General features: G+C 36.4%; 1 protein-coding gene across 1 annotated transcript; it reads right to left on the bottom strand.

The window, feature by feature from the left end:
• Positions 1–4,049: 4,049 nt before the first annotated feature.
• LOC111438187 (mitogen-activated protein kinase-binding protein 1) lies at positions 4,050–25,092 on the bottom strand. The gene is made up of 20 exons (XM_023076142.1): positions 24,941–25,092; positions 24,635–24,853; positions 19,397–19,505; positions 18,964–19,308; positions 18,822–18,877; positions 18,048–18,294; positions 17,918–17,973; positions 17,561–17,798; positions 17,244–17,407; positions 16,979–17,121; positions 16,801–16,902; positions 16,060–16,198; positions 15,787–15,873; positions 15,560–15,721; positions 13,229–13,591; positions 11,508–11,683; positions 11,299–11,417; positions 5,383–5,684; positions 4,766–4,957; positions 4,050–4,609 (listed from the first exon to the last, which is right to left on the bottom strand). The coding sequence occupies exons 1-20, from the start codon at positions 24,983–24,985 to the stop codon at positions 4,118–4,120; spliced, it is 3,756 nt and encodes a 1,251-aa protein (XP_022931910.1). The 5' UTR covers positions 24,986–25,092; the 3' UTR covers positions 4,050–4,117.
• Between the last annotated feature and the right edge of the window lie 921 nt (positions 25,093–26,013).

Genomic DNA, 26,013 nt, shown 5'->3' with positions numbered 1-26,013 from the left:
TCTCTCTCCCGTTCTTTATGTTTATCTTGATCGAGTGTGTGTTGAACAATTCTAACAATTGATATCAGAACTAATAGGTATCAGGTATCGATTGGGACAATAATCAACTCTACAATCCCACCCATCTATGTTCCACTAACATATAATTACTCTCTCTCTCCCATTCCAAATTTGTTGGTGTTTTGAATTTTTAACAATCCCAATGATTTGAGTCTTTTTTTTTTTTTTTTTTTTTTTGCTTGGTAAATAAATGTATACATGAAATGGGAATGAGAGGACTTGAGATTTGATATTTAAGGTTTAAGATTTAGGTATGAAAAGCTTCCTGTTCCCTCAAGTTTTACCAATGGAATGATTTCTCCGATATGTTTTGTCTCGCTCGAAAATTATTTAGTGTTGGTATACAACATCTGTTATTGTCGAGACAAAAACTTTTAATTTATATTTAATAGAGGCTAAAAGGCAAAAATCATCTCGAATCAAGTAAAGTTAATGCAACCGGTGATTTGAACTTCTGATCTCAAAAGAATGAATCCGACCATTAATACTATACAAAATATTCAATGAATTAGTAGAATATTATAGCCCAGAAAAGAACCCTCTCTTAAGTACTACAAACTATATTTAATGACCAACAATGATAAAGAAGAGTTCAAAGTTGTCTTACATGGATCTAAAACAGTATTAAAGAAAAACTTAATCATTTCACTTTGTTTTCACCTTCCAGGCTAATGGACAGCAAAAGAATCTTGCAAAGATTTGCTTACACTACAATCTATTGGAATTATTATGATAATCCTTCAAACAATATTAAACTACCTACAATTTTCAATCACCTGTGCCCAGAAAAACACCATAATAACAACAATAATAATAACAAATCCATGCATGCCTATGGATCCACACCAAGGCAGGGGAAGGAAGTAAAATTTTTTTTTAATTTAGTTTCTGTCAAAGCCTGCAAACTGATGAGATTAAGAAGATAACAGATTTGGATTTGGCAAAAGGGTTTATGTTTGGATTGTGTGTTTTGTGAAGGGAACTGCAGATTCTAATGTCTACTGTGTGTGCAGTTTTTGTCCCTCCCGTGCTGCTTTTTGCAGTGAGAATGAGCTTTCCTTCATTTCTTTAATTCTTTGTCATTTTCTCAATGAAAAGACAGACAGATTAATTGGAACAGTTTCCCAGACTTCACATATCCTCACCCCTCCACTTCCTTCCAGAGGACATATATAATTTCACTAATATAACAGACATACGGGTTTTCAGTTCATTTTCTCATCAATGCGACACATAGACATCATATTTGTGTCATTGTTTATGGGGATTACCTCTTTTAGAGGCATCAACTAAAGGCTTCAAGATGATTTTGAAAGGAAAATGAGTCTAATGTTCTATATTCCCTTTTCTTTTCTTCTGGCTGGGGTTAAGTTTTCTAATTTAGTTAATACTAAAAAGTTAAAATGAACGGTTCTTCATTTTTTTCCCCCAAAAATCTAATCAACACTCCAAAGTTGAGAGAGGCTAAAAAGGTACACTGAGTAGAAGAAAAGTACTTAGGGTCCTTATATTAGTGCCTAGGATACCTACTTCTTGATGTGATTTATTTTTATTGGATCTATTAGTAGAATCTACAAAGTGAACTACATAAAAAGATAATCAGTAAAGAGCCCATGTGTTGAAAGAAAGAAAAATGAAAAATCTGGTAATTATCTCAACAAATAGAAATTTTAAAACTGAAAAATGGAAATGAGGCAGCCTCTTGGGCAGTTGAATCTATCACTAATTAGCGCATACAAATTCATAAAGGGAAACAAGCATGGCCTGATTGCATGAGTCTATCTAGAGCAGACTGAAAATAATATAATGAGAACACTAGGTAAGTAAACATAATCTTGAGCTTATGAAAGTTACCTTTTCGGATCCATAATGAGGATAAAATGGCGTGGAGCACACATTACAGCAATGATCTGCAAATGGTAATAAAAGCTAATGAGAGGTAGATAACATAAACATGCGCATCCAAAGAATTCAAAAATTCTCGAGCGCTATAATATCAAATAATGTTGTCTAATTTTATGTCTAGATTATTATTGCCCATAATTAGGCAAACCCATATTCTCACTCAAAAGCGAGTCCCAAGTGACAGTTACAAGTGGAATGGCTTCTTTTCCCTTGTTTTTTTGTATTTTTTTTCTTTTGGTGTTTAATAAAGTAAAAGAGAGAATGGTATGCAAGAACAAGTCTAGCTGTGAAACAAAAGAAGGGAAAAGAAAAACCCATCATTACAAGTGAAAAATGAACGCAAAAGGACAATCAAATGAAGTCCCTTTACCCCATTCCTTTACCCCACATACACACAACTCGTAATAAATCAGAGGCTTTTCCCTTTCCCATTTTGCTTTCTGATTAAAAACAATGAATAAAATGATACCCACTTTAACAGAGCCTCCACCTTGGGCTTGGACCCATATACATAAGGAAATTTTCAATTGAAATAACATGTATAAACCGTCTAGATTTTATAAATTTCCGTGTTAATGGCTCAGCCAATTAAAATTCAAAATAGGCTTGAATTTACATGTCTATTAGATTATTTTCTTATTAAAAAAGGAAGAGATTTAACAACATTGTTGGTAGCATCAATTAGGTCATTTGTTAATTAATGTAAATTTTAAAAAAATTAAAAATAAGGACGAAATTTTTAACTAGTTGCGATAATTGAACCAATCTGAATCTAATTTTTTTATTTAAAATTGACATTTTAAAAAACTAGTTGCGAAAATTGTCTATTTGACATAATTTCTGTTTTTGATAATTCAAAATTTTGGCTACAAATCTTGAAAATATTTGTTAACGAAACTGTAAAAAGAACTCTTTTAAGGCTTTAGGTTGTGTGAACTTTTTATTATTATTTAAAATTGGAAAGAATAAGAGAAACATAGAAAGTTACACAAAAGGTTTTAATCCTATACCCAAAAGAGAAGTATATTATTTGACGTTCGTTGTTTGGATTGGTTAAATAATAATAGTGATGATGAGCATTAATGACTGGGCCTTCAATTGATCTATAAGTTATAACTGATCGGAGTCTGTGTACCTGTAGGAAGAGGGGTGATAACCACTAGAGGTTTTCTTTTCAGGATATGCTTTTCATGGTCTCTATTGGTCTGTTCATAGTGCCTGAAGTGGTCATGATGAACCAAGTTCCAGCATTATATGAAATGGATAGGCCTCTTTATTGAAGGAAAGTGCCACATCCATCAGGCAACTACTATGATAGGCTTATAAATAAAAAACTACATGATTATAGGTGTAGAGTGAAGGAATCCCAAGAAAGAATATGGTTTTTGGCATGTTACTATGGAGAGAGAAAAGCAAAGGAATGTGCATACAAGAGATTAGTTTCTAGGCATACCTTCTTAGGGATTTGTATATATATTCCAACAGGCCTTCGGTATCTGTAAGTTATTGGAGAGTTCATTATTCACTAGCATGCCTTGAGATTCACAAAAAAAAAGGTGCTTCTCAACCATTTTAAATCAGAAATACATGAAAATTACAAGTATGAAAAGTGGTAAAAGTGGGGAGAAAAAGAAAAGGTTAAAGACCAACTTTTATTTTTCTTTATTTTTTTTAGAATTACCCTTTCATTATTAAATGTCACTAAGTTTGGAGAACAAGAACTATGCGTTTAAAACATGCATATAAGAAAATAAGAAATCCTACTACTAAAAATGAAAAGAAAAGAATGGTTCCTACAGCTAATAACGAGCCCAATAAAACATTTGGAAATTAGCTCCATGAAAAAGAATAGACCATTATTTAGAATACTCACCTTTGATGTCAAGCTTGGCAATAGAAAGTGGCATCTCTGGCAAAATCCCGAAGGGTTCCGTCCTAAAACAAGAACTCAAGGCAAGAGCAATAAAACAAGAGGGAAAAAAGTTCAACTCCGAAAAGTAAGAATATCCAGCGAATTACCTCTGAATTTTTAATTGTTCAAAGGTAGAATCCATCGACTACCTGAAGAACATACGGAACCAACATGACATAATACGTCATTTATTTACCATAATTAGATGCTACTTCATTGTACAAAGCTATTTATTCAAAACTATGAATTCCCACCAAGATTCTTCTTCAAAATTTCAACCACCTTTTCAGATAGATTCTCAGCAAATGTTCCTAGGAGAGGTTCAAACCCTGTCATAATAACATCTTTTGTACTTTCACATTTATCTTTGTTCTTGCATTGCACCAACTTGGCAACTTCATTAATTTTCTCTATGATTGATGGAAGTAACTTGGCCGCTTCATCATACAACTCCAATCCAGAATCATGTAAACTATCTTCATGACAACCCGGGGTAACTAATCTTGAGAAGAACTGTACTGCTTTCTCAGCTGCAGCATCTAAACCAAGTAATACTTCCCTACAACTAGTTCGTTGCTCCTGCGATTCACTTGCAACAGGAAAACTGTCATCATTTCCTTCTTTTGTTAGCTTTACTCTTTTTGAGTCTCTTTCACCTTGATAGCTTTCATTTTGTGAAAAGTGTGACGACATAGTGCTTGGCAAGGTCTCTGCTGCTGTTCTTGCAATATCCTGCATGATTGACAACTCATAACATGAATATTAGTCCATTGAAGTCATTTTGAACTAAAAGCATGAAGTTCTGAGAAATGAGAATCTTGATCTGCTCTGGCTCCTTTCACTCCCTCAGAGCCCACTTTCCATTATTATTGGTTAGAGAAGACCTACCCGTTCTTCCTCTGCCGAAACCTGACTTGACGGGTTCTGTGATGGAGAATTATTAGTAGCTACGTCGACGTTTTTCAAAGTTTTACAATCAGATTCATGAGGCAGCATTCGAAGGAGTCTTTTGGTGCTTCCAAGATAGTTCGGCACAACATATTTGGAAAAGTATCTTTTCCTTGCCGATGATTCGTTCTTCTGTACAATAAGCACCCATCAATTAAATGGATTCTTTAATACTAAAAGTAACCACAATTCAATTATATTATGGAACTGGTGAGTGTGTGCAATCCAGGTTGCGAGAAATTCCTTTTCCCAACTTCTCTGTGATTAGATTTTATCACCTATCTTTATACTGTAACCTTCAATTTTACAAAAACTAGTTGAAGTTATGAGATCATTTCTTTACATCTTTAACATTTATCTGAAAATATCTTCAGCTATCAATAAGTCCTAAATGTAGCATACAACTCAGGCTGATTGATACTTTTGCTTGTCTAAGAGAAGTTCAACTGAAATTCAGGAACAGAAGTGCCAATATATTTGACAATACCATTTCCCTATTTTGGTTGAATTCCCAAACAAAGACTAAATTAATGTTACGGACTCAAATTTCCACTAACCTTGTATGACATTGACAAACTGCCAAAATGTAGCTTGAATAGATCACCTTCAGAGTTAGTGCTGCAAGGACTATTATCTCCAGTTGCTTGCTTCTCACTTTTCACATTGCCGGAAGGTTGCACTTCCGTTTCCCCATTATGAACCTCATCCATTCTCGTATGAAATTCACGTTTGCTCATGGGTCCAGAATTATAAAAAATTGCAACCTTACTAGAAGTCAACTCTCCCCCAGCATCTAAATCATTGCTAGCTTGACCAGAAGAGCATCCATTACAAGCTGGTAGCTTCGCCGCGTCTTGTACTGTAAAGCACATTCCTCGTCAGAAAAACTAAAAGATGAACAAACTTCACTGCAGTGACTCATCATAATAGTTAACTGCATACAAGTGCAATTATGTAAAAGCAGTCTTTCTACTGCCAGCTGTGCTGTTAAAGACCCCATCACATCAAGACCACAAGAGTTAGCTTGCTATCCAAACCAAACAAAATACCAATATAAGAGAAAAAGTACCTAAACTTGACAGTTGTGTGACGGTTCTTACCATGCAAAACACTTGACTAAAGAAATAATGGTAATAGGTGCCACCATATCATATCGGTGCTGACAATTATCACAAATAGCTCAGAAGCATTTTAAGTTTAACAGAAATGACCAACACCAACTTTCATTCTGGAAATTTTCTATTAACTGGAAGTTTTTCTTTCTAGAAAACAACATTAATAACTCTCCAAAAGATAGCTGGTCTTTTATGCCTAAAATTCCCCTAAATTGAGTAGAATGCTAGGGATTTTATGATTAAATCTCCCTAAATCTTTGGTTCTAATTAAATATATTATTTGGCGAGTTTTGACCGTTCCATTGAAAGCAAAGAAAGCATTGAATTATGCGAATTCGATGTTGATATACTTCGTCACCAGACTTATGATTGAGAAAAATGTTAACATTTGGTTGGAGCTGGATTTTCAATTTCTTGAATTGCCTGAACATTTCTGGGAGCAAAGTGCACTTGATTAATTGAGCTGGCGCTTATGTCAGCTTACAGTTCAAAACAACCAATTAAAGGCTGCCACAGTGTCCGTACGGTAACAAGCCCACTGTTAACAAATATTGTCTTCTTTCGGCATTCTTTTTCGGGCTTTCCCTCAAGATTTTTAAAACGCATTTACTAGAGAGAGGTTTCCATACCCTTTTAAAAAATGTTTTATTCTCCTCCTCAAGCGATATGGGATCTCACAATCCACCCCCCTTCAGGGCCCAACGCCCTTGTCGACACACTGCCTCGTGTTCACCTCCCTTCGGGGCTCAGCCTCCTACTGGCACATCGCATGGTGTTTGGCTCTGATACCATTTGTAACAGCCCAAGCCCACTACTAGCAAATATTGTCCACTTTGGACTTTCCTTTTCAGGCTTCCTCTCAGGTTTTTAAAACGTCACACTAGGGAGAAGTTTCCACATCCTTATAAAGAATGTTTCGTTCTCCTCCCCAACTGATGTGGGATCTCACACCTACCTAGTCTAATTAGCCCTAAAATTCATTTGGAGGATTATGAGGATGAAGTATCCGTATAGTGATTAGAGAAGAAAATCGGGAAACTGATTTTGAGAGAGAGGAGAGAAATAACATACGATGATAAGAAAAACAGCTGGGAGAAGAAGGGGGCAATATTGCAACTTTCCATTTTATCTTCAAGTATTTTATTTCCTTCTATGGAATTTCTTTGTAGTTTCTCTTTATTTTCAGCTTGTAACAGGCAAGAATTATGAATGTTTGTATTAATCTAAATAAGGGTTTGAGGCTCCTTGGCTCTTTTCATTTTGGTTTTGAGTGTTTTTATTGTTTAAGTTTGGGTTTGCCAAATCAACACACCCCAAGGCTCACTTAGCTCCTTATTTCTCAAAACTACGATAGCTCCTTGTTTGAGTTAGCAACTAGCTAAGTAGAGACGTTACAGAATAACAACCCCCACCAAAGGCTCACTTAGAGAAGTTTAATTTGGCATGGATTAGTAGAAATTAAACCGTTAAATCTGGAAATTTTGGGAGGATTCCATGTTTATTGTTGTGTAGCCTGAGAGAGCAAATTCTTGTTTCAACCTTTCAGGTTTAGAAAAATTCAGATAATTCCTAATCCGAACTGTTTTACATACCTGATGTTTACATTGTTTGTCTGAGCCATTTTTCTGTTTTTATTATCTTGCTACTGGATTTATTTTTGTTAAACCAGGTTTAGATTAGTTAACAATCTAAATTTACTCGATTACTCTCTTAGATCACTAGAAATTAAGTTTACGTTTAGTAAAATTTCTAATACTAGTCCCTAGGGAGATGATATAGAAATACTATCACTTAGCTGCTGGTAAGATCGCATAATCCCCACACGATCTAGATGAAAACATAAAGAACAAAGGAGAGAAGACGCAATGAGAAATATACATGGAACACCGAGATAGAAAACTCCATGGCGGCTTGGGGCTTATATGTTGATGAATTCAGTAGTTACAAATAAGACACTTGATTTTGAAAATTATATAGAAAAAGAATAAGATTCAATAGATAAGATTCCATCTAAGAGAATTGATAAAATCCTCAAGTTTTCTTAGCTCTTCACCGCATGACATTTGTAGAAGCTACAAAAGACCAAAAAGGCTTTGCCCAACCTCAATTTCCCACCATCTACACATTTTATCAGAACATGTCTGATGATGCACCCTCTATCACCTTATTCCATTGTCCTATCGAACATGTCTGATGGATGCACCCTCTATCGCCTTCTTCCATTGTCCTGTCTATCACCTTCTTCCATTGTCTTGTGAATGAAATAGTATCGTCTTCTAATGTGTTTTGTTTTTTAATGATAAACTGGGTTACTCATCAACTGTATGACACTTGTCTTATCTCAGCCCTCACTTGATTGGTTGAGCGTTGCTCTTGTGTTGCCGCCCTGTCTGTCTGTATATAAGAGACATAACCTACTGTCTTCGTAGTATGGTTGTAAGACTCTCAATTACCTCAAGGATTGTGACATTCTCTCCACTTAATCTCAGCATCATCCCAATGACGATTTGAACGTCAAACTGGCTGTGTAATTGACTTGCTGAAAATTTTGGTGCACCCCTCGGGTGGGGGCTCACAAGCCCAATCACAACATTTCCTCATCGTGACCAAATCTCTTATTGAAGCAAACTTTAAAAGCTTTTAACACACCCCTTTCACTAGTTGGCAATACAATTTGGTCAACTCTTTACTTAGCCACCTTCATGTGGCAACTACTGCACTGACACTCCTCTTGGTCTTATTGCAGCTTCATTCTTCTATGCCTTTTACATCTAACGTAGTGCTCCTTCTCCTTCCCCGACTTTAGCCCACGAGGCGATAACTCAAGGAATATACGTGTGCTCACTTCTTGAAGCACTTATACTGCTCACTCCTCTCAAAGCACTTCCACAGGCGTTGCGCCTCTCTCGTGCTTCATTGACGAGTAAGACTCCCCCAACTCAAGGAGTTTAGCTTCAACCCCCAAAGCTATTCTAATTCTTACTCACAACTTCCTTAACCCAGTTTGGCACTCGTGACGCACTTGAGAAGTCTTCAATTGACCTTTGAGTTCATTTTTCTGGTTGTCTTGTTCGATAGTTTTTCATACATATTCAACAATGCTTTCAATAGATCCGATGGTGTTTTCTCCTTGACGATTTTGAACGCCATGTTTCTGGACAGCGTTAACTGGATCAACCATGAGTTTATCGATCCTTGAGCTTCCACTATATTTTTGGACAGCGTTAACTGGATCAATCCTAGAGTTTATCAATCCTTGAGCTTCCACTATATTTCTAGATAGTGTTAACTGGGTCAGCCCTAGAGCTTACCGATCCATGAGCTTCCACTATATTTTTGGACAGCATTAACTGGATCAACCCTAGAGCCTACTGATCCTTGAGTTTCCACTATGTTTTTGGTTAGCATCAACTACTGATCTTGGAGCTTCCATTATGTTATTGGACAGCTTCAACTGGATCAACCCTAGAGCCTAACTACATTTCTAGATAGCTTCAACTAGATCAATCCTGGAACCAACCGATCCTTGGAACCCTGGAGCCTACCGGTCCTTGAGCTTCCACTACGTTTTTGGACAGCCTCAACTAGATTAACCCTGGACCCTAGCAATCCTAGAGCTTCCACTACGTTTTTGGACAGCGTCAATTGGATCAACCCTAGATCCTACCGATCCTTGAGCTTTCAATACATTTTTGGACAACATCAACTAGATCAACCATGGAGCCTACCAATCCTTGAGCTTCCACTACATTTCTGGACACTGGATCAACCCCGAAGCCTATTTGGACAGCGTCAACTAAATCAACTTTGAGCCTACCAATCCTTGAGCTTTTATTGTATTTATAGACAGCGTCGACTAGATCAACCCTAGAGTCTACTAATCCTTAAACTTCCATTTCATTCCTGGACAACGTCAACTGGATCAACCCTGGAGTCTACTGATCCTTGAGCTTTATAGAATCACAGGAGAGAAACGTCGGAATACCAAGTGATCCAGTGATCAAATACGACCGATTTTTCCACTAGATCAAATTCCTAAATGAATGTTTCACACCCCTAGCAACATTGCTTGCATCAACAAGATCGCAAATTCAGCTTCGATCTTCGCAATTCCTTGAATCTTCTCAAGAACGTTGCCTGGATAACTTTGGAAGACAGGGATTTCCGAATGCCGATGCTACCGACCACGTGAGTGAAAACAGGATTTGGAGTAGTGATGATGGAGAACCATTCCATTCCTTCAGAATCTCCGATCTTTGACACCACGATGAACCTCGACAATATGAACAGATTCCTAGCCTTCACTCTCGTTTTCAAAACCTTTTCCCATCTAACCTACCGCTTCCGCTCTCCCGCTGTCTCTCATGATGTACGTCACTTACATGACAGAATCACACAAGAATTCAAGCGAGCACATGGCACTCTTGTCCAATTTTACCAGATCTGCGCAAGGTTGACCTCGCCCACCAACATTAGGTTTTTGGTGTTCAGAACCACAACTCGTCCGCCATTCTTCACGTCCATGTCCAATGGTGCCTCCTTGCAGTTTAGCGCCATTCCAGTTCAATGCTCCTTCTTCGGCTTTAGCATCTTCACTTAGGACAAGGATTCATGAAGGTTTTTCTAGTAAGAAAATCTTCAATCTGCATCTTTCAAAAACCGTCATTGAATCCATCAATCCTCTCGATTCCGATCTTTGAACTTTCCATCTTCACAAATCGTCGTGAATCTCTCCTAACTCTAATACCATTTGTTAAAATCACACGATTCACACACTCGATCTAGATGAAGAACATAAAGAACAAAAGATAGAAGACACAAGGAGAAGTATACGTGGTAATACCAAGATGGAGAACTCCATGGTGGCTAGGGGTTTATATATGGATGATTTCAGTAGTTACAAATAAGATATTCCATTTTAGAAACTAAACAGGAGAACAGATAATATTCCTCAATCTTGTGAGGAAGTTATTGATTATTTAAGCTACACATTAAAGGCAACAAAAACATCTACATTAAAAGAAAATAACTTATTTTCCAAAAAAGTAGACCGAGGACGTTACATATAAACCATCCCACACCATCCAATATTAGCGTATTTTTCTATTTTCAAAAAACACAAAATCCTTTACTAGTAATATCATATGTGAATCTCATGCATGGAAAATCTGACCCGTGTAGAAAAACAACCACCTTAAGTAATTAAAAATAACAAGTATGACATGCAAAACAAGGTTATAAAGCAGTTTTCCTAATTGTAGAAGCTGCAAGTATCATTTAAGTCTATTCACGAGTTAATGAATTCTCAAAATAGCCTTACACTAATCAAGATTAAACAAAAAAGGGATATGACCTTACATGTGTTAGTTGAAGACACTGATTTTCTGTCCAGTACATTCTGCATTTCTGGGGAACTCGGTAGATCTAGACATACATTATATATGGAGAGCCAGCGGTTTTCCATAGCAGGGTGGCCACTGGAAGCATACATGACACTGTCAGCATGGACAATGGCAAACAGATTTATTTAAAAGAGAAGTTTTCGAAGAGAGTACTGAACCAATTACCTAAAAGTTTCTTGAGGCACAAGCGAACCACTAGTATTGCAATTGTCAGAAGAGTTCGCGGATAAGCTGCTGGTGCTTGAGTTAACAGATCCAAGGACGTGTTCAGAACAATTTTGAAATTCTGAAGGCAGAGATGGATTTTCTTGGTCATCAACAACCAAAGAGCAGCAAGTTTTCTGTTCAATTCACAGAAACATAAGAATTGGACTGAGGATGAAAATAAGTCAGATTATATATTTATGCGGGGAGCCAAGAAATCACACACCCTTGCTAAACTCAAACTAATATTACAATGGACATGCAACCATGCATAAATCAAATTTGATCATAGATGGGTGAGACGATGATCCTGAATCATTAAAGAATAATTCCTGTTTGCTATACCTATGAGTTGCATATGACTTCATAACAGAAACTCATTCATGAAAATAGAACTCCGGTAATATGATATTACTACTTCTGAAAGGTTGTACCCATAATTAAGTACTAAAGTATATTATGAACAACGGTTGGATAGTATGTACATGTCCAATGTATGAAGTATTTATGTGAATCAAGAAGCATTCATAATATTAGATATTACATCGGTGTTCATTCAATACATAAATATATTCCACATCTATAAGAAATATAAATAGATAATATTGTACACAATGACGTTAGCATCCTGGTGCTGAAGCAAATGTACCAGTGATGGAAGTGACTCTGGACAGAATAACAGCCCGGTGCCTTAAATTATTCCATACCCCCACCCATTAGTTTAACTCCTAAAATATACTCACATGAGACCACAACTGTGAAAAAGTTCGACCACAAAAATCTATCATTCACAAGGGTGAACCAAAAAGACAGGCATTCCTCAGTGATCGTATTGAAGATCTCGTGGATCTAGGATCTAATATTCTAGCCCATAGATGATTTCTCTGGGAAAATTTTGCAACCTTAAGAGCCAACAGGACCCACAAAGTCTGAATATGCCATTCAACACCTCCTATAACTCTCATATGACTCCCAAAACCTAATGAAACCATAAACTCCCAACAAGCTGGCACTCAAAATTATCTGCTAGCAAAAATTAATAGAAAGAGAGTGGGATCAATGCACAACTTTTATATCTGGCAAGGAACAACAATTCCACAAAATAACTTCTTCCTACATTAACTCTAATAGGATTTGTTTCCTTGCAAAAATTTGAAAAATAAATTAAAATCAAAACACATACAAATAGATGAAAACTTGCATTCCTCTCTCTCTAAAATGTGTGTATTTTATACTTGCTACCTTCTGCATGTTCATTTGAATATTTGTGTTTGTGCTTGCTTGATTTTGCTTTACAATAATAGGCATATAAAATTTTCCCAAAAACAGAAAAATCTGGAAAACCATAGGGAAAACTTTTTTATAAAAAAAATTCAAACACATATAATCCAGCATGATGATTACTAACTGTCCTAAGATAACAAGTGGAATATAAACCAACAAATACCAATTAAAAATGGCAGAATGTTACTTTACAGGTAATGATGTAAACCATCAAATGCCAATAAATTCTTAGGAACTCGAGCAACAGAATATATTCAGGAAAACATGGCTCTCTCTCACCTGAATACGTTGAACACCAATATATTCCATAAAATTCCTGATTTTCTTATTTAGAATATTATGGCTCCTACTTTATTATGTCATCTGACATCTAACAAAGACTTTAAAACTCCGCATACCTGCAAAGGCGTGGACACAAGATTTACTTGGGCACTGTCAGAGTTTGTTACTTTATCTTGTGCCCATCTAGGAAGTCTTGAAATGCTAAATCTAAATGTTGCCTCCGGAGCAGCTCCTCCTTGATGAAGCCCCTGAAAACCATCTTGCTTGGAATCTTCCGGCTGATAACCATTACTAGAACTGGTTGTATGTAGCTTTTCTTCATCCCCATCCTTCTCATACAACATGATTTGACTAAAAGGCATAGGCTGAGTCATGCTTCCGGGAAACAATGGACCAGAGCCTTCATTCATTTTCTGGCGCATCCTTGAAGATAAAAGTGCAGGAAGTCTCCATACAAAAATGCAACCATCCCCTCCTATCTGTGCGAATAACCGGAGTTAGGAAAGTATAATCAACATTACAACACTAAAAATTATTTAAATGAATATATTGCAAGTTCGATTACTATGTATAAGAGAGGTTTAACTTGCATATAAAGGAAAAAGATCATATTATAAACTGCTCAAATATGATAGAAGTTCCAATTTCACGATGCATATGATTGTTCTAAATTGAACATCTTTCCAAGGATAAATTTGAGACATCCAAGAAGGACATGGAGGAAGCAACTGGAGTTCTGTCTACGTTGCTCCTTATCTGCAGTCAAACCTTTTTCAGACCCAAGACTAGGATATAGGAAGTAACCTTGAAATAAATGTTAGGCATCCAGTTAAATGAATTTAGTATAATTAGTATAACATAGAAATTGAATTTTCAAAAAAAATTCTGTTGTCAATGCTGAGGCCCCATTGTCGCATATGGTTCTCAGTATGAAGGCCAAATATGTCATTGTCAATAAATATTAATAGAAGTTTAAGTTTCTTTATTTACAGAGATGTCAAAATCAAATGTCCGGGTTCCTGATCACAACTAGTCAACTGAAACTGGAGGAGAAAATGTACATACATGCTAGTTGAATGTAGGATTTTAGAAATGAAAATTCTTTCAACCATGAAACATGTAAACAAGATAGCTCAATGAATACATTATTCTATACAATACTTGGTATTGTATCTGTTTAGCATTGAACATTAAAAAGATTTTATTATGGCTGTAGAATTTTGAATTATGTTCGTCTTTAATCCCAGCTATTAACGCCAATTGAAAGAAAATTGATGAGGCAATGCATTAAATCAAATTTAAACGAAGTGACACAAATGATAATTTGTTGGATGGATTGTATATTATGATGAGGGAGGAGCAAATACTAACAATAACACTTTAGTCCTAATTTTAACCCCTGCCCTAACTGCCTCATTGTCTTTTCTCATTCATCTGTAATCCATTCAACGAGTGGTCAGATATCATCTCATCAAAATTTTATCTAATGGAGAGTTCATATCAATATTGGGCCAACCGCAGTTAATGACAAGGACTAAAGATACATAGTTTAAAGCATAGGGATGAAACTGAAACATCTTGAACTTTAAGGACTAGATAGAAACAAGGAATGAAATTTGAAATTCATCCAAAGCTTTTTAGCATGCTTCCATAATTTAATGTATGAACCTGAACTTAAAGGACTTCAGGATGAAAGTGTTGACAACAAAATGACAAATATTAAATTCTGTTCCATTCTTTTTGCAACATTAGAAGATGGACTTTCCCCCCTTGGATTTTTTTTTTTTTTTTTTTTTTTTTTTTTTTTTTTGTATTTTTATCATTTGCCAACTAATCCTTAATCATGTTCTCATTCAGTTAGCATGGGGGTTCTTCTAGTATCTCAATTTACATTTTGATTCTTTCCCGTATTATTTAAAGGTTTAGTAGAGCAAAAGGACATGTTAGTATTTTAGTTCTCGTGAGAGAATGAATCCTTATTCTTCATGCTCCACTCACCACCTTAATCCCTCCCCTTCTTTCAAAAGAAAAAATGTTTCACCTCTTCTGCCACCCTTACCCATCCAACAGCTCTATTTCCCCTCCTCAACTTCCATTGGCAAAGAAATAAAGAAATTTACGAAATATTATGACCTTAGCAACATTTCTACGATGTTTTGTATTCAATGTGAATCTGAAATTTCAGCAGTATCTATATGGAATGGGGAAAAAGCTTTTTCCACTCCCACTCAAACATAAGTATCAGCTAACTCCAAAGATGATATCCTTTGGAAATGTTGGTAATAATACCTATTCATCCCTGCCTATGGTTAAAATCACAACTAAAATAAGAGAACTTCAAAGGTTTTAACAAAAAAGGTAGTCAGAGTCAAATGTTAAATCAAAAGCACGTATAATAGGCTTTCTAGAATCAGTGGTATTAAAGCCAAAAAGAAAATAGAACTTACAGAAATAATGCGTTTAAAGTCCGGAGTGAAAATAACACCAGTAATAACTTCACCGTGCCCCATGCCCTGTACAACCATATCCCCTGTAACGAAATCATGCACACATATAGACTTGTTCGAATAGGAGCAAACAAGGTAGCTGCAACTTGGATCCATTGCGACCTGTACACGATTTAAAGTTCAGCAGAACACCAAGACAAATATATGATGAACATCAATTAACTCACTTTTATTGGTTCCCCAAAATCTTTCTCTTGCCTGAAAGATCTTATCAGCTTCCCAGAAGCAATATCAAATGTATTGATCTTCTTATCCTACACATTGGATAACTAACAGAGTTATTCCAGTCTCTAGAAATGGTATTGATGACTATGAGAAATTCTTGCTGCACATTAGTTATTCTAATCAACGGATAATGTGAACATCAAGCTCCAATCAGCCATTATACGAAGCGATTGAACTGAGTCATTTGCAACTACCAATGAATGTAATATGCATACCTGCCCAACTGTAACAACAACATCTGTTTTAGGATCTATAGCCATATCGTAGACAGTACCCTGAGATGCCATTTGGTGATGACTGCGGGAAATCTTATGACCACTATCTATTGTGGTGAAATCACGGAAAATCAAAGACCTGCGTGTAAGAGTCAGTTAAGGATGGCTGATGAATGCAGTTTAGTTTTGAACTCGTTGATCTTCCATCATGGAGAAGATATAAGAAAAGTTTTCTTAAAGAATAAACCATTAAACATTAAACATTCTAGAGAATAGTATATGGCCACAGCCTACAGGATATAGCATAAAAACTCTTCGCAAGAACTTTTGTTAGTTGTTTCACTTCGTGAACCCTCCAAGAACCCATTTAAAACAGTCTCGTTCATTGGCTCAAGTCAAGTTGAATAAAGACACAATCTAGGATTGAAATTCTCCAAGACTGATGCAAAATATCTGTATTCAGTATCAAAGGCTATAAATACAAAGGCTTAATATTTTACTTATAGAGGCAGTCATCCAACCAAAAATTCATCAACTAAGCAGTGATAGGATTGTTATTAGGGGCTAGCCCTTAGTTAGGGAATCGGTTAGATTAGTGATTGTAAAATTAGCGTAGGACTCTAAACTTTCGTCCCCATTCTTCGAAATCTTTTCTTCATTTTGATACAAGTATCAATTTGGTAAGATCAATCATCCAATAATAAGTCACGCACCTACAAAGTAAAGCTTTTACGTTTATACCTGTCAGCACTGCAGCTTATAATTTTGTGTCCATTGCAACTGATCTTTACCGAAGTTACAGCTGCTGAATGATCAACAATACTATCGGAGAGATCAAAATTCCTAACATGAAAAAAAAAAAAAAGTAGCATCAAGAGCCCAGATCAAAAAGTAGGAATATCAATAAAAGAAATTGTACCTTTCAACATTATAAAGATGGATAATCCGATCCCGACTCGATGAAGCCAGGTAGTAATGACTTTGCATAACTTCTTTAGATATATCATCATTTCTACTCAACGAGCTAAAGCTTAATGATAGGACCTCTGCATCATGAGCACCCTACAAGAATGAAAAATAATTCTTATTTAATTCATCAAGAACACGATCGCCTGCCATCTAATTAGTACATCATGGGGTTCTTTCATCAAAGAAATCAATTAATCACAGTTCCAATGGCTCGCCTGAAGACATGTATAATCAGAAGTAAGCAGGTTAAATATGTGAATGTTTCCATCACAATCACCAGCGGCAAGGTATTTTCCATCTGAACTCGCTGCCAGAGAACGAAAGTCTCGAGAGTTCAAACCAGCCTCCACAGTTTCTCGATCAAATATCCCAGCACTTTCTGTTACCAATAACCCAATAAGAAAATTAATTTCTGACAAGCGAGCATTGTGTAAGCATTTGGAAATTCACAAAATAAAAACATCGAGTATACAATCGTGGTTTAACAAATTTTGAATTTTCTTTTATTTGGAGGGTTAAAAATTGAATCTACCTAAGCGTGTAGTGGTCTCTTGTCGTACTTGCTTGTCCATTGCATCTTCTGAATCAGGTTCCAAAGCTAGATCCCACAACCTAATAGTACCATCTGCTGAGCATGTTGCAAAAGACATTCCTCCTGAACAACCTCTAGCAGCACAAGCAAGAGATGGATCGTGCATGTTCTCACAACAAAGAACCTTGATATCCCATATGCAAGCAGAATGTGAAACTAGCACACAAGACCTGGTCACCTGAGGAAATGTAAAAGAAAAAAATATGAAGGAAGAAATAAGCGCCAACTGTACTCTGAAACCATACAATACAATTGACGACCATAGTTTCAAGTCATAACGTAATAATTAACAAGCACCTGCTTCACGTCGTGGATATCCCATATGTTAAGATTGTGATCTCCATAAATAACCACTGCAAAGCAGAATCGTCAATATTCAAACAAAAGTGGCATTCCATTATTTAGAAGTCATTGCTTAAATGCTTACCAAGCTTTTCTGAGGTTGAAAAAAAACATGCAACCGCATCAGGAAGAACAGGTAAGCTTCGAAGATCATTTCCATCATCTTTCATGAGATGAACCATATTGCTTTCCCCGTCGAATTGCTTGGATCTTGAATAGGTGAAACTTCCTCCATATTGGAGACTCTCAGCATCATAAAGTCGTACTATTCCATTGCTGCAGGCACAAGCAACTAACTTGCTAGATGCAGATACAGCGAAACATTTATCGACCTGATGAATATCACACTTCAAAAGAGTTAGAAAGCCATTCAGATGTGAGTTCAAACATGCATCCACAAGATATTTTTTCCTTCAGACGTTAACCTCAAGCTTGTATTTATCACATACATTTAGTTCAGAGATGCAAGCGCAATTTTTGTGCAGGCGTCTACGTAATACACTAATTTATTGCCATGGTATATAGCCATAAAATTCCCATTGTCACTAAATAATCATCACAAGTTTTTTTGACTAATCAGTGAGAAACAATTGACTCCCCAATGTTTGACAAAGGAAATTAACAAAGGTAGGTTCTAATAAAAACGGTGAGCTCCTACTTTATGGGACCAAAACCATGCACGTCATTGGGGGATCCTTAATCCTCCTCTAGCAACTGAGAACATTACCCCCCGAACGTAAGTTCACTCCTTTAATTTTGAAAGAAAACTGTAACCCCTCAAAAGTAATCTCACCCTTTCAATTTTGAAGATAAATAGCTAGCTGAAATCTTTAAGATAAGATGCAGAAGTCCCATGTACCTTTAAACTTACGGACTTCGTAACTGAAAATCCTGAGTTCACGAGGCAAAGGACACCTATAGATGAAATAATAGAACTAGAATGAAACCATGATCAGAAACTTAAGTCTAAGGATATATATGTAATGGGGAGCAAAACCAACCTGATTCAGTCAATGCATACATGGGAAAGACTTCACCTGAGCTACCGTCGGTCGACAAGCCAGAGGTGATAGAAACAAATGAGCTTCCTTGATGGGCACCAAGATTAACAGGTTTTCCATGCAAAGACAATGAACTTGTCCCTAAATTAAACTGGGTCTTAGGGGATGTAATTGTCCAGAACTTCAAGTGCTTCTTCCCAGCGGTTAAAATGGATTTTGAATCTGACGAGAAGGAAACAGATGAGATGGCCGTACAAGATGAACTTGCTTTGAGCTTTGTTAGCAACATTGAGGTCCGCCAGTCCCAAATATATATATATCCCCCAACAGACACAAGATATTTCCCTGGAATAAATAAAAAATAATGAATTACTTAAGATGGAAAAAGGGAAAATAAACGAGGCGAAGCCAAAAACAAATAATTTATAGTTACCATCAGGTGAAAAGGCAAGACAAGCAACACCATACAGATGACCTTTCAGCTCTGATAGAAAGGCCATGCCAGCTAAGTCCCACACAAATACTGCGGGTTGAGGCCCTGACTGCAAAACCAAATAGATCATGGGGTGAAAACAATATAATATGCGAGTCTCTGACCTTTCACCATAGCAACAGCAGAAAAGAGAACCCATGATCTTAGGCTTTTGATCATTTTTCATGAATATATATGGATTATCTTGAATCCGTATCTTCGTAGATAAATCTCTTAATCTAAACTTCCTCGTGGTCATTTGATGCTGACGCTAACTGCTTAAGCACTAAATATATAAAGTGAATCGGTGACGAAAACACCAAATGCCGAGGGTGCACATCAACTATATCGAGCAAAATCATAAACAGCTATCTGTTGAGCGCCGAAAGCGGAACAAATGTACTCACAACACCAAAGTTACTCAAGACATACAATATGACACTCAAAAAGTTAATGATTTCAACAGCAGAAAGAATGGCATTATATAGCCTTCTGCTAAACCTAAAGATAAACTAACAAGCCAAAAAAAGACCTTGAGAATAGGTCTTGGTCCTAGAGAATAGGACTTATGACAGTGTTCAACAATCTCCACCTTGTCATAAGATCTCCAAGTTGATAGCTAATTTGGTTGCTACCATGTCAACACACTACTCCCTTCCGACGTTGATGAAATCTAAACAATGCCAGAACTTTTCACGAGTGATCACCTTTGTCAACATATCAGCAGGGTTATCAGCAGTTCCAATTTTTAATAACCGAATATCCCCTTTGCTAATAATTTCTCGAATAAAGTGAAAACGGACATCAATGTGTTTTGTACGAGCATGATGGACTTGATTTTTTGACAAGCAAATAGCGCTCTGGCTATCACAAAATACATCTATATGTTCCTGCAAAATACCCAAGTCATTGATCAAACCATGCATCCAAATAGCTTCTTTAAAAGCTTCTGTTACTGCCATATACTCTGCTTCAGTGGTAGACAATGCAACAGTAGACTGCAATGTTGAACGCCAACAAACAGGTCCACCAGCCATAGTAAATAAATAACCCGTAGTAGATCGTCGCTTATCCAAATCACCAGCATAATCAGAATCCACATAACCAACTACACGATTGTCAAGATTAAACATTTCTTGTTTTTGAAACTTAATACCAACATCAATAGTGCCAAGAATGTACCTAAGAATCCATTTTACAGCCTGCCAATGCTCTTTACCAGGATTATGCATATAACGACTCACCATGCTTACAGCGTGTGAAAGATCAGGTCGAGTACACACCATAGCATACATCAACGCACCAACAGCATTTGTATAAGGAATGTTCTCCATATACCTTTTGTCATCATCAGAACTTGGACACATGGAAGCACTAAGCTTGAAATGAGGAGCAAGTGGAGTACTAACGGGTTTGGTTGAATTATTCAAACTAAATCTTGACAATACCTTGCGTAGATATTGAGACTGAGTCAACCAGACTGTACCTTTTTTCCGATCTCGCTTTATCTCCATTCCAAGTATTTTCTTTGCATTGCCTAAGTCTTTCATTTCAAATGTTTTAGAAAGCTCATCTTTGAGCTTATCAATCTCCATCTGTCTCTTTGAAGCAATTAACATATCATCAACATATAAGAGCAAATAGATAAACGATCCATCATCGAGACACCGATAATACACACAATGGTCAAATTGACTATGAGTATACATATGCTCTACCATGAAATGATCAAACCTTTTATACCATTGGCGAGGGGATTGCTTCAGCCCATACAAAGATTTCTTCAATCTGCATACTAAATGTTGCTGTCCAACTACTTGGAAACCAACTGGTTGCGCCATATATATTTCTTCTTCCAAATCTCCATGCAAAAAAGCAGTTTTTACATCAAGTTGTGCAAGCTCAAGATTAAATTGAGCAACCAAAGCCAACAAAATTCGAATGGAAGAATGCTTTACCACAGGTGAGAAAATTTCATTGTAATCAATACCTTCCTTTGGTGCGTAATCTTTAGCCACAAGTCGAGCCTTATAACGTATACCAGAAGAGTCTTCCTTTTTTGCAAAAACCCATTTACAACCAATTTCCTTCTTACCTTTTGGAAGTTGTACCAAATCCCAAGTTTGATTTATCTCCAATGATGCTATCTCCTGATTCACAGCCTCTTGCCAGTGTAAGCTATCCGGGCTCTGAATAGCATCTTTGTAGCTGTTAGGAGCTCCATCAATCAAAGAGAAAGCATATGCTATCGTATCATCAAACCTTGCAGGTTTTCGAATTACCCTTCGTGGTCTATTCTTGGCGATTGACTCAGGTTCCTCCACTCTTTCATTCACAAGGCTTTGCTCCTCAAGACTTTGCTCTTTTTGTTCTAAGACATCAAAGTTATTATTTACCTGATCAATAGGTTCTTCGGTAGGAGCAACCACATCAGGAGAGAACACCACCTTCTCCACCTGCTTCAATGCCTCGTCATTATTTTCAATTTTCTGCAAAAACATTCCAGACTCATCGAATGTCACATCTCGACTATTAACAATTTTACTTGTTTCTGGACACCATAACCTATAGCCCTTCACACCTTTGCTAAAGCCCATAAACTTGGCTTTTTTTGCTCTAGGATCCAATTTTGAGTTTGTCACATGATAATAAGCAGGACACCCAAACACATGCAATTTATCATAATCACTAACAGGACTACCTGACCATACCTCAAGCGGAGTTCTCCCACCGTTTCCAGAAACAGGTAAACGATTCACCAAGTGAACTGCATAACTGAGAGCCTCAGCCCAAAATGCCTTACTCAATCCTGCTTGAGACAATATGCATCGAACCTTCTCTATTAATGTCTGGTTCATTCTCTCAGCAACTCCATTTTGTTGTGGCTTACCAGGAACAGTGAAGTGTCGAACGATCCCTTCATCTCGGCATATTTTAAGGAATGGATCATAAGTATATTCTCCCCCGTTGTCTGATCTCAGCTTTTTGATTTTCCTATCCGTCTGATTCTCTACCATTTTCTTCCACTCTAGGAAGATTTGGAGAACCTCGTTTTTGTGCCTCATGGGATACATCCAAACTCTCTTCGAGTAGTCATCAATAAAGGTGACAAACCACCTCTTTCCTCCCAATGAGACATTCTTTGTGGGACCCCATACATCGGTGTGAACATAATCCAAAATACCCTTTGTTTGGTGTATAGCTGTACCAAACTTCACATTTTTTTGTTTACCAAATATACAATGTTCACAGAAATCAATTTTTTCAGTTGTGGCACCCTTAAGGACTCCTTGGTTCACCAATGTCTGAAGCGCCTTCTCACCAGCATGCCCGAGTCGCATGTGCCATAATTTCGATATGTCTTGTTCTTTCGAACTTGCCATAGCAGCATGCCCAATTATTGTGGTTCCGTTGAGGTAGTATATGCTACCTCTTCTAGTTCCTGTAATTGCCACCAAAGCTCCACGAGCTACTTTCAAATTCCCTCCTTCCAAAATGATGCGATAACCACTCGCATCCAAAACGCCAAGTGAAATCAAGTTTTTCTTCAAGTCAGGAACATACCTCACATCTTTGAGTTTTCGTATAACCCCATCAAACATCTTGATTTGTACTGAGCCGATTCCCATTATCTTGCAAGTACTATCATTGCCCATATAGACAACTCCACCATTGAACTTTTTGAAGTCCAAAAACATCTCTTTGTTGGGACACATATGATAGGAGCACCCAGAATCAAGAATCCATTCAATGGTTTGGCTGGCTGATAGGGAGATTGTCAAGGCATCATCTGTATCAGTGTCGTCATCTTTAACCACATTGGACTTCGACCCCTTCTCTTTTAAGATCGAACAATCTTTTTTCCAATGGCCTTTCTGTCGACAATATGCACACTCATTTTTATCAAGTTTTCTCCAATTATCAGATCTACCTCTCGACTTTAATCGAGACTCTCCACATTCGTTCCTTTTCCAGGTAGAAGTTCTTCCATGAGCAGTGAGAACATTTGAGCTAGAGCTTTGATACGTCTCCTTTTCCTTCTTTCGCATCTCATTGTTTATTAAGGCATTTGAAACATCTTCAAAATCAATATTAGTGATTCCATGTAGTAGGGTTGTTACTAAAAACTCGTAGGATTCCGGCAAAGAGTTTAATAACAACAACGCCTTGTCCTCGTCATCAATCTTAACATCAAGATTGAGCAAATCAGTGATGATTTTGTTAAAATCATCCAAATGCTCAGCCATTGAGATACCTTCCTTGTAGTCAAAACGGAAGAGTTTCTTCTTCAAATAGAGTTTATTTTCCACACTCTTCTTCATATATTTCGCTTCAAGCTTGTCCCATAATTCTTTCGCCATGGTAACCTTCATAAATGGATATTTCTGATCCTTGCCAAGACAGGATCGAATAATTCCACAGGCTTGCCGATTTAATTTTGTCCATTCTGCTTCTGTCATGTCTTCAGGCATCTCCTCTTGGAGAGAAACATCGAGGTCTTGCATGACCAGCAAATCGCTAACTTCGCCTCGCCAAACACCAAAATTATTGGTTCCATCAAATTTTTCTACTTCGAGATTGGAACTCCACACTCTCGATCCACGTCGTGATGGTTCGGCCATTTGCAATAATTAATCTGGATGTAACTCAAAAACACAATTCTTGAAAACTGATTTCCAAGAGAATAAACACGATTGTGAGCACGTCTAATGGTCGATGAGGCCCAAACTTTCACAATACCCCCAAATACCACAATAAGGCTCTGATACCACTTGTTGAGCGCCGAAAGCGGAACAAATGTACTCACAACACCAAAGTTACTCAAGACATACAATATGACACTCAAAAAGTTAATGATTTCAACAGCAGAAAGAATGGCATTATATAGCCTTCTGCTAAACCTAAAGATAAACTAACAAGCCAAAAAAAGACCTTGAGAATAGGTCTTGGTCCTAGAGAATAGGACTTATGACAGTGTTCAACACTATCGTGTATAGATACATTGAAATTCTAAAAACAGGAAAAACGATTTGGGTAAGCAGAACTAATCACTCGAATAAATTAATACACCATGCAATTTGTCTGTACAAACCTAAATATACTATATCTCACATCAACATTGTCTCAACAATCATGTCGAGTTCAGCTCGTAAAACCACAAAAACAAACGGTCAAAAAGGAAAAAAAAAAAAAAACCACCTCTCCAGCAGCAACAAAGCGGCCATCCAGAGACATTGCAACACAGCTCAGAGGTTTGCACAACCGATGAGGCACCACGAGGTGCGATTGCGTACCAGAGTGAACATTATGAACCACCACAACGCATCCGGTCAAATAGACGCAGTTCGGAGAATTTACATTGGAAGCCAATCCATTGTTGTTCTTTGTTGTGGTACCGATAATTTCCTCCAATACAAGCTGCCAGAAACATCAAAAGGAAACAAAGATGAATGGTGATAGTGAAGGATTGAAACTAATGGCGTTTCACAGAGAACAGATTGTTACCTTCGAAGATGAATCAGCTTTCTTGAGCTTGCGATTTGGTTTCATATCAAAAAGAAGAGAAGAAGAGTTGCTTAGCGAACGATCTGCTTCGAAAATGGGATGGAGATTCTTGCAGAGAGTAACGTTTATGAAGATGAAATTTGGGCAAAGATTCCGGACTGCTAATGGATGGACGAACGGCGGGAAATTTTGACAAATTAAAAAATAATATTATCAAAATAATACACGATAATTTGGAATATACGTGGACTAGTGGGTCCCACTTCTTAATAGGGTTTTTCCTTTTATGGAAAAAACAACTTTCTATCGGATATTTAAATGTTTGAATCTCCAACGGATTCTGAGAATTTAAATTTCTTCTTTTATTTTCATTTTTTAAGATTCAACATCATTTCTTTTTTTTTTTTTTTTTAATAATTTTTTAGAAGATTTATTTCGTATTATTTTTTCTCCAACTATTTAATTTTTTGAATTTATTTCATTCTTTAATTCTTCTTTTTATTTTTTTTTATAATTTTTTTGATTATTTATGTTTATTATTGTTTTTTTAATAACTCTTTTAATTTATTTTCTTTTTTAAATTATTTGTGTTTTTGTGTTTTTGGGTTTTTTGTTTTAATTTTTTTAATATCTATCCATCATTTGAAAATGATTTATAAAAGAGTTGGAAGGAGTGAAATAAACTAATTATATTTAATTTTAAAATACGACATTTATAATTAATTTTTTACTTTTATTATAATTTAATTGTTTATAACTTCATTAAAATTATTTTATTATCTAAAATTAAAATTAAAATTGCTGAACATACTTTATTGTGTGATAATATTTTGTATGCAACACCATTCTTTTTTTTCTTTTAATAATTCTTTCCTTTTTTTAAGTGTTATTTTTTTAAAACACAATTCTATTGTAGTTTAAAATTTTAAGCTTCTATTTTAAATATCAACCCTTTAATCTTTAGACTTCCATTAATTGTTAAATAAAAACGAAACTAAAATACTTATTCTAGTCTCTAATTTTTTAAGAAAATTACTATTTCGATCGCTTAATTTATTATTAAATTTATTTGT

This window comes from Cucurbita moschata, unplaced genomic scaffold (assembly GCF_002738365.1).
Source record: "Cucurbita moschata cultivar Rifu unplaced genomic scaffold, Cmos_1.0 Cmo_Scf00072, whole genome shotgun sequence".
NCBI lineage: Eukaryota > Viridiplantae > Streptophyta > Magnoliopsida > Cucurbitales > Cucurbitaceae > Cucurbita > Cucurbita moschata.
The sequence above is the reverse complement of the archived record's forward strand: the minus strand, read 5'-3'. Positions and strand labels throughout refer to the sequence as shown.

Coding starts and splice junctions, on each gene's coding strand:
- LOC111438187 (XM_023076142.1), bottom strand. CDS start 24,985: ATGAAACCAAATCGCAAGCTCAAGAAAGCTGATTCATCTTCGAAG. Junction 17,122..17,243: donor CTGATTATACATGTCTTCAG/GCGAGCCATTGG, acceptor TCATTCTTGTAG/GGTGCTCATGATGCAGAGGT. Junction 4,958..5,382: donor GTTTGTCAATGTCATACAAG/GTTAGTGGAAAT, acceptor CTTATTGTACAG/AAGAACGAATCATCGGCAAG.